This window comes from Eretmochelys imbricata, chromosome 4 (assembly GCF_965152235.1).
Source record: "Eretmochelys imbricata isolate rEreImb1 chromosome 4, rEreImb1.hap1, whole genome shotgun sequence".
NCBI classification, from domain to species: domain Eukaryota; kingdom Metazoa; phylum Chordata; order Testudines; family Cheloniidae; genus Eretmochelys; species Eretmochelys imbricata.
The window spans coordinates 83,786,792-83,796,848 of record NC_135575.1 but is presented as its reverse complement, the minus strand read 5'-3'; the positions used below and the strand labels follow the sequence as shown (position 1 = coordinate 83,796,848).

At 39.1% G+C, this 10,057-nt stretch overlaps 1 protein-coding gene across 1 annotated transcript; it reads right to left on the bottom strand.

Annotated features, from left to right (window-relative positions):
- Positions 1 to 431: 431 nt before the first annotated feature.
- ANKRD37 (ankyrin repeat domain 37) lies at positions 432 to 4,351 on the bottom strand. Its single transcript, XM_077815560.1, has 5 exons — positions 4,187 to 4,351; positions 3,699 to 3,851; positions 2,323 to 2,414; positions 1,321 to 1,550; positions 432 to 552 (listed from the first exon to the last, which is right to left on the bottom strand). The coding sequence occupies exons 1-4, from the start codon at positions 4,214 to 4,216 to the stop codon at positions 1,325 to 1,327; spliced, it is 501 nt and encodes a 166-aa protein (XP_077671686.1). The 5' UTR covers positions 4,217 to 4,351; the 3' UTR covers positions 432 to 552; positions 1,321 to 1,324.
- Between the last annotated feature and the right edge of the window lie 5,706 nt (positions 4,352 to 10,057).

Sequence of the window (10,057 nt, the reverse complement as noted above, 5' to 3'; positions counted from 1 at the left end):
GCTTTCTGAAGGCTCCTGAAGTGCTTTACAAATTTAGGGGCTGGTCCTTTAACATTTACTCATGTAAGCAGCTCTTGCTCATAAAAGTAAAGACAGCTCTTGTTAGTAAGATGTGCAGAATCCTTAGGGCTCCATAGAGCCCCCTCTGTAGTAAAGTGTGGTAACCATTTGACAGCAGCCAGTAATATCACACAACAACTTGATAGGCAGGGAATGCCACTTAACGAAATGTTAATCTCCTACAGCACTTTGGAGCCAGAGAGAAGCACTGTATGTGCTAAGTATCAACTTTGTTTTGCTATTTACCTGAGAAGAGACTGCCCTATTATACATAGTCTACAACTGAACACACACAGAGCTGTATGAATACAAGTATTCTAGAAAAATGTCTTCTTCAAGAAGCAAAAGTAACCAAAGTTTCCTCCTCAGAAGGAAACAGCAGAACATCAAATATTGGGTTGCTTAGTTCACAGACCAATAATGTTGTTTTTGCAGACTTCAGATTCTTTTCAGGGTTACAGGTTTTCCCACCTGCAGTCTAAGACGTAGTGTCTGTTCAAAACAAAAGAGCTTACTTTACAAAATAGAAGTATACATCTCAATTTATCAAAACACTTGGCTATAGTATAGCATGGCTGTTTAATGCATCCCTCTCGCTTTCTACCGAAAACATAGGTAGTTGTATTTTAATTTTAAAAAAACGTTTTGTACATTTAATTGAATTTGAAATTTCCATCCAAGTAGAGATTGACACAAATCACAAGGAAAAAATTAATCGAGTAAGTAGTTAAGGTTTATGCTTACTTAAATTAATGTGTATAAATATAGCATACTCTCCTGGTTAGCAAAAAGACTATATTTACTTGCAAATCAACATGTTTTAAGGGGTTACCAACCAATAAGAATAAACTTTTCTTGAGGAAAATAACTAAAAAGAATAAAAGCCATTATTTAAATCAAGCTTTCCTCGTTGATTTAATGATTAAAATCAGTGATTTAAATAGCTTTGATTTAAATCAATCCACCCTGACCCAATGCACAAAAGTAATTTGGCCCTTTATTAGAACATACATATGTCCTGACAGCATGTTCTTCTATGCAACATTAATATTCTGAATGAATAGCAGCCTTACCACATAGGTATATGTGGATGCATCTGAAGGGCCTTGCCTCACCACCACTACATATCTACTGACAAATTCAGGTAATGTACTTAAATACTAAAAGTGTGAGATTTTGGTTTAAAAATATTCTGATATGTATTAAACCAGTCCTAGCTAAGTGTCTAATTTGTAGTGTAAACTGTCATAAACTATATACCATCTTATCTCCTCCTCTTTCTGTCTGCGGGTCCCATAATTCCACATGGTCGTTTCTTTCCAGCTGAAGCTTCTCTTGGCAAACCACAATTGTCCTTAAGTGAGTAGCTAGGTTGTTCTCTTAGCTTCATATTTTGAGTATGTTTAACAGTTGTGAGGAACTTGGCACATTCCAGAAATCCAAAAGCCCATGCAAGATCTTCTGCTGTTTGTCCATCATTATTGCACAAACTGAAACACAAAAGTTAACACACAATTAATTTCAAATTGTCACTATGTAAGATGAAAAGGAGTACTTGTGGCACCTTAGAGACTAACAAATTTATTTGAGCATAAGCTTTTGTGAGCTACAGCTCACTTCATCGGATGCATTCGGTAGCTGTAGCTCACAAAAGCTTATGCTCTAATAAATTTGTTAGTCTGTAAAGTGCCACAAGTACTCCTTTTCTTTTTGTGAATACAGATTAACACGGCTGCTACTCTGAAACCTGTCATTATGTAAGATAAGGCAGTCATCCTAATTCTTCAGTAAATGTTTTTATTTCAAGTGCACAAATATTTGAAACAGAGAAATAAGCTACCAAAAAAATCAAGAACAAAGAAATTGTCTCAAGTATAAGACGTAAGAACAGTATAACCAATAGATGAAATGGAAGGGTCCTCCAACCAGGGAGCTATGACCAGTGAGCTCCTCTTAGCTGTTGTGGTAAAGAGGTTTTTCTCTAAACCAAAACTAAAAGACAATGGTATAGTTGTACAGTATGTGGACTATCATGATAAATACTTGTAATGGCTGCACCATATTTTTACGCTTTTTAAAAAAATATGCACGTGCACGCACATACTGCATTCCGACTACACAATATAGTTTGAACAGGAAACAAAGTTCTGTATTAGCATACATTTCTTGTTAATGTATGTTAAGATTATAGTGGAATAAGTTAAATGAATAACTTCTTTGAGGGTTAATATTTGAATTAGTTAAATGTAGTTTTTGACTTACTCTATTCTGGCATCACTGGCAACGAGTAGAGCAAGACACTCCAAGCTCCCAACTTTAGCTGCCTTATGAATAGGAGCTTCTCCATGGCAATCCTAAAAACATAAAACAGAATTTCACCCTTAGTATATCATAATCACTTAATAAAGTGGCAGGGAGAGATTAACCAGTTTGAGCACCATCACAAAACATCAGAACTCTAGATGACATAATTTTGATGACAAGTCAGAAAGATGGGTCAGAAAATTATATAACCAGTTAAATACAAATAATATGCTATTAAGTATTTTTAGAATATTCTGTATTCATGTAACAAGCTGTTAGAAGATTACATACAAAATCTGTTGCAAAACCTTTATCTCCTCGAACAGCTTTTATACAAAATGTGTACTCAAAGCTAGATGGGAATTTTTCAATATCAGAAAATGCCAATTAATCAAAACCAAAACTGTTCACAAAACAGGTTTGGATTTAACAAATCTCAAAGTTTAGAACCTAACAAAATGTTTTTGTTTGAAACTTTCAAAATGAAAATTCCTGTTTTTCCAATTCAAAATTACTTTTCTTGTAGAAATTTAAGCTAATTAAACTAAAAAAAGAAGCTGTAAAGGTCAAATCAAAATAAAATGTTTTGAAGTTATCAAAACACTGACCTGATTTTGGTCTGTGAAAATCTGAGATTGACTTTTCATCATGATCTGACAGAGGAAAACAAATTTGAACACTTGAAAATATTTGAGGGACGTGAAAACAGTTTCTGACCCACCTCTGCTACATATCCACATTCATTCACTAATCAACGCAGGAGGATCTTCCAGCAAAACACAGAGGTAGGAAGTAACAGGGCACCATTCATAGCGAAGTGCAGAGATACAAGCAAATCACCAAAATTTCTGCTATTGAGATAAGTGTGACTCCGTAACAGACCTTGATATAGATTGGAAGGAGATTATGTGAACGTTCCCAAGACCCTAACAGGAAAAAGGGGATACTAAAGTTCTCTCCCATGTGCAGATCAGGAGACAAAGAAAGTTTCAGATTTGATAGGGGTCCTATATATCTACAAAACAATCAGAACACATAATAACCAGAATGAATTTTAAAGTACATTTTTCATGAGGAAGAGTCTATTTTGAAAGTGTTTACAACTGATTTTGATTGAGGACTGGGGAAGAGATGTTTCATACAAAGGACACTTGTTTTCATGTAATAAATTGTTTGTATAGATGAGATGCAACAAATAATCACAGGCAACTAGTCTATATATCTCATCAAATCTGTGACAACTAAAGATTTACATAAACAATATACCTTTCATACAAATAACATGCCTCATTTAAATAAGGCAGTAAAAAGAAACAAAAAGGCATTACTTGTACCTGTTGGTTCAGATTAGCTCCTGTTTGCAGTTGCCATAGTAGGAAAAAAGCTTGTCCTCCACAAGCAGCCAAGTGAGCTGGGGACTGACCAAAGGCATCTGCAGGTGCATTCACCCCAGCCCCCGCCTGAAGCAGGAGGCTCAAGCCGTCAGGCTACGGGAGGGGAGGAAACAAGTGTTTTAAAAATACATTTAGCTTCACGTTATTCTTAGACCTGAAAGATAAATTATACAGTAGCAGAAAAATCTGAAGGTATCCCCCCACCTTCCCCTTCACAGAGAACCAACAGTCATCTAATGTTTATGTCCCTTTATCATAGGCTTTTCAATTTGAAAGAACCAGGCTATTAGCTTTAAACTCTGGCAAAATCCTACTGACATCAGTGGGATTTGGGTTTAGCCAATAGTGGTAAAACTACATTTCAAACAACTCAACACCTGGACTTCTAACAACGCACAGAAACAACCGTGCAAACTCCTCAGCCTCACCTCTGAGCTGCAATCCAGCATCATCCACATTGTCTCTTTTCGGCAGAGGACTATTTACTCCCAATGTTCTGGGGCGGCGAATGGAGAAGCCCAGCCCGCCTGTCCCCGATTCTGTCTAGTGCATGTAGCACAAATCAGACACCGTGCAAGCTCCAAAACCGAACCTCCAGCCTGAACTCCCCTCCCTCTCTGCGGGAAACCGGCTCCTGCACGTCCACAAACAGGAGCACGTGCAGTTCAACCCGCCCCCTTGTGCGGTGATTGGCTCCTTCTGATGTTTTCTCCAGCCGTCCTGGGCGGGCTCCCCTTGCACGTGTTTCAGTGTACAGCACAACGGAAGGCTGGGCAGCCCAGGGCCTGTGGTAGGTGGGGCGGCCATGGAGCGTAGTGCAGCTAGGCACGTATCACACACATTCACACACGCAGACCGACACCCCTGTGCTTTTTGCTGCAGCCGCAGGAGAGGAAGGAAGAAAAACAATTCCTCTAGACTAATTATTGGTCTCTCTATGAAGCTATAGATAGCTAGACATATGCTTCTTCATGCACGTATGCGGGAGCGTGAAACAAAGCCTCCCCGTGAGAAGATACTTTCAAAACTCCTGCCGTCACGCTCATCCAGAAGTGAATGGTTTTAAGCAAGACCCACACTTCTCTTGTTTATTACCCAATTAATGTATTTTGAAAATGTGCGTGCGAGTTTAGAGCTTGCAAATGGAATAGGTGCATAACTAGCTACAGCTGTGCAAGCTGGCCCATGCTGACCTACCAATGCTCTCAACTCTGATGTGGAGAGACCACCTCTCCAGGCCTGAATTAGGAGAAAACTGATACGATCCATCATTTTCAACCAACAGAAACCAGGCTATTAACAAGATCATCTATTTTCCCATTCAAGGAAGAAGAGGGTAGTTGTCTGAGGGCCCAGTCTGTCACTGGACTCTGTTGATATTGCCAACAATTATGGCAAAGTTATTACCAACTTGACCTGGGTTTGTACTGGTGACCTATGGAAAGGACTGTGCTCCAATCCTTAATGGCAAACTCATTTCTATTAAAAATAAATCTAGCAAAAATATAACTTTTATTTTCAGATCCTCAGTTGCTAAACCATTGAGGTTCATATGTTGTCACAAGCCAAATAGACAAAATCAAATTATATATAGACCTGTTTCCACTGAAATAGAACAGAGATAGCTACAACCATATTCAGAAGTAGTTGTTATCAAGCACAATTGCTTGACAACCATTTTCAAACATGGAGGTAGTTAGCATTCTCTGAGCAATTCCAGGGTCTGCTGTGGACAGGGTTTTGTTGTTTTAAACCAATCATACTTCAAGAAACCATGCTACAGACTTCTCCAGTCATAGGCCTATTTTAGCACAGTTTTGTAACACAGCCATGTCAAAATGTTTAGTATGGACAAAATACTCATTAGGTTCATGCTTCAAAGTAACTTCCTGTCTTGTCTATACTATAAAATCAACTGAGGCAGGAGACTGAATTACATGGCAGTTTCCCTTCAGGGGACTGGACTAGATGACCTCTGAAGGTGCTTTCCAGTCCAATGATTCTATGGTATTTAAAATACAGTCTTACAGTACAGACTGAACTGAACTCTGTTTTAACCATGTCTCCAATTTGTAATATACCCTGGAACTTTTCCCGCCTTAAAACTTTAAAATGAATTCTGTTTCCTTTGCAAGCTTTTTTTGACTCCATGACACATGCATTCTTGTTTGTTATGGAAGTTACTCCTGACTACTAGCATCATTTTTAAAAAATAAAGATCATTGTATCATTTGTTTTGGAAAAACAAAACTGAATGGACTTGGAAAACAGATTTAGAAAGAAAAGTGAAATCTGATCCCTGCAAACCTTAACAGTATTCCTTTAACAGAAGTTTAGTTTTACAAGACCAATGCATTTATTTTTAATAAATAATCTCTCTCATTTTCCCTTTCCTATGTAGAAAATTAACTCACATATTGAAATAAACAGAAGCTATGCAAAATAGGTGGAATATATATGTATAACAAGCTGCAGCGCTCCAGATACACATGTAATATACCGAGTGTAACATTGCACTCCATATGTTTTATGGAAATATGCTTATGAGTGTAAATATAATGCGACTGGAATATGCTTTATGCAAAAAGTCTCTTGTAAGGTATCATTATAAATCTTATAATCTACTGAGTGTGTTCATCCTATTTGCATGAATGTGTCATTCTTGTATCTGAAGCTAGAAATATGAAGTATTACTCTGAAGTCCTACTGTAACAATGCAAACAAAGTGTGGGCCATTAATGGTGGCTTGGAATCTTGATGGCTCCCATTAACTAGGACAATTGGTTGTAAATGGCTCTGTTTACTTGTAAGCCTTCCAGTATATGTGGGTGCCAGCCACCGGGTAATGAAGTCTCACAGGACATGTGACATACTGGAATCCATCTTAAACCTGGTGCTTTTCCATTTAGAAGCAAGGGTGGGAACCCAGAGAGAGACAAAGGTTTCCTGCCTTGTGCCAATGATATTTGTTCTGTCTGTTATTACTTGGAACCACGTAAATCCTACTTTTTATACTTAATAAAATCACTTGTTTATTAATTAACCCAGAGTAAGTGATTAATACCTGAGGGAGCAAACAGGTGAGCATCTCTCTCTATCAGTGTTATAGAGGGCGGATAATTTATTAGTTTACCCTGTATAAGCTTTATACAGAGTAAAATGGATTTATTTGGGAGTTGGATCCCATTGGGAACTGGGTGTCTGGGTGCTGGAGATAGGTGACTTGCTGAGCAGTTTGTAGTTAAAGTCTGCAGCTTTGGGGGTGTGGACCAGACCTGGGTCTGTGTTGCAGCAGACTAGCTTGTCTAACTCAACAAGGCAGGGTTCTGGAGTCCCAAGCTGGCAGTGGAAAACAGGCTCAGAGTTAATTCTAGTACATCAGGTGACAGCCTCAATGGGGTCTCTGTGACCGAACCCATCACGTTAGTTAGTGCATTTACTTCAGTGTGTGACCATTTTTGCTTCTCTCATTTCAGACTGAAATAAACACATCTGTGCAACTACTGGATTCAGTCTTTTATTCCCACACACAAAACCAAGCAAATTCAGTCCAAAAGACACTTATGATTTCAAATGCACAGGTACCAGAAAATTCAAAATTATGGTTTCCACAGCAATCATAACAACTACACTGCAGATGTTTAATTTACTTCTGGATATAAGGCTAAATAGGGCCTGGATCACCCCACATTTTAAGGCCCCCCAATACATCTGCATTGCCCTACAGGTTCTGGCTTCAAGCCAAACCTCACCCAAAATGTCTCACCCTCCCAGACTGGACACCTGCACAACAGATTCTCCCACTAGTGGTGCCAGCCACTCAGGATTGATTTATCGTCCTCTTACCTACAAATTGAAAAGGAGTACTTGTGGCACCTTAGAGACTAACCAATTTATTTGAGCATAAGCTTTCGTGAAACCAGTTATGAGAAGGCTCTTCCCCCCCGCCAGACCCAGGCCCCACCCCTGCTCCACCCCTTCCCCCAAGTCCCTACCCCATCTCTTCCCACCCCCGCTCCGCTACTTCCCCGCCTCTTTCCGTCCCTGAGCATGCCTCGTTCCCGCTCCTACCCCTGCCTCCCAGAGCAGACCTGCATGTCACGAAACAGCTGCTCATGCTGGGCAGGAGGCACAGGGAGGGAGAAGGAGGAGTGATTAGCGGGGCTGCCAACAGGGGAGAGGCGCTGGGGGGAGAGTGGGGAGCTTGGCTGCCGGTGGGTGCTAAGCATCTGCTAATTTTTCTCAGTGGGTGCTCATGCCCATAACCACTTAAATTTATAAGAATTTTTGCATTTCTGCAGCTAGCTTCTGCCTGTCACTCCCATTCTGTAGGACTCAACATCATATTAGAAAAATGTGGTAAAGGTGCTGTCATGCTGGCAAACCAGGTGCCAGCTCTTGCCAAGTCTGTAGGTGTCAGGTGAATGCTCCCACTGACAAATTCATAGCGGGAAAGCAGACCAGGTCACCTAAATGTTAATATTGTTCAAAATGGGCATTAGACTTGCAAGGATGTGTTTAGTGTTCAGACAGTATAAAATGACTGTAAGTTGCTGCATGCATTAATCTTATTTGTAATGTCTGTATTCCATGCCACAAGGTAAAATATAAGTTTGTTTGTTAATTGTTAAAATGCCTGCTCAGAACTTGTGAACTCAGATGAGAAGAGTGGCTCCTGCTCTACCCATCCAGGAGGGCTATCAAAATTAAGTGGGCCATTGTAGGATAAAAGCTTTGTTAATTGCCCATTACCCATGGAGTAAGAAGGCCTCATCCCATTGGTTTGAATGCTGGAAGAAGCAAATAAAAATAGTGAAGGAGAAGATTTTTCATTTCTTTGCTGTTTGAACTCTGACAAGGGCTGACACTAAAAACAAAAGCAGAGATCCGCAGGGTCAACCTGGGATTAGCCTTAGAAGACATTCAGTGCTGACAGATCACTATATCTCTGTCACCTTTTGGAACCATAGACTGAACTCATTTGTGCATATATGTTGCCTGCTTTAAACTGTACATAACTCTCCCATTTCTTTTTCCGAGTTAATAAATCCTTATTTAGTTTACTATAGGATTGGCTACCAGCCTTGTCTTTGTTGTGAGATCTAAGGTACATATTGATCTGGGATAAGTGACTAGCTTCTGGGGTATGAGAGCAACCTAAATATTTTGTGATTTTTGGTATAAGTGACTCAATGGTAAAGACTGCTACAGTGATCCAGGAGTTCACTTTTGTTACTGGTGAAATCTAATTATAGAATATACACCCAGTTTGGGGTGCTTTTGACAGTCTGCCCTGAAGTTGGGATTCACGGTCATGAACCACTCCAGACAGTGTTACAAGTGCTTTTAAAATAATCACAGTTTCAAAACTCCCATTTTGTCCCCCTTTTTTTTTTCAAGTGAGGTTTGAAAGCTCCTCATTCCATTTTTGGCAGTGCAATCTGTTTCCATAGCAATGGAGAAAGCAGCTATCAATAGAAATATAAGAGGAATGCTTTCAGATATATGTGGAGGGCTATAAACTTTGTTTTTCAGAAGCTCCAACAGATTTTAGGCTCCAACAGACTCGTAAAAATTCATCTCCATTAATTTTAGTAGAGTTATTCCAAGGAAGAATATGGTCCAATATGTCTAACCATACTTGAAAATTTAAGATTTTGTCAGAAGAGTTTTTTAAAATATCACATTAAAGACATTTTTTAAAAATTATTTCATTTGACAAATGGAATGTAAAGAACATTCTGCAAAAGCAACGAACCACTTCAAGAAAGGCAGGTATACTGGATTCCTACACTTCTTGTGTAGCTGAAGGTATGTGGGGGTATAAGATAAAACTGCACAACATATCTTATACTATTTCTTATGCTTAGTTTCATTTCTTTATACATATGCAAAATATGTTAATACAGTATTATAGTTGAAATTTTCAATGAATAAGAATTTTTAAAAAGTAAGATTCCACAGCAGCTGTAACTTGGGCTTGTAATTGTGAGGCATTTTGTATTATTGTATATAGTGCTAGACTTTATGTCGGAGTGGATTAAGATAGAACCTTGATATCCATGGTTTACGATCAAAGAAATATCAGTAACAGGGAGGAGTACAGCTGATCGATGCAAACCTGGTGCCTACTGGGGTGGGCTGGGCTTGGCAGAAAGATCAAGAATTTGTAGGTAAGGTTTCAGAGTAACAGCCGTGTTAGTCTGTATTCGCAAAAAGAAAAGGAGTACTTGTGGCACCTTAGAGACTAACCAATTTTATCTGAGCATAAGCTTTCGTGAGCTACAGCTCACTTCATC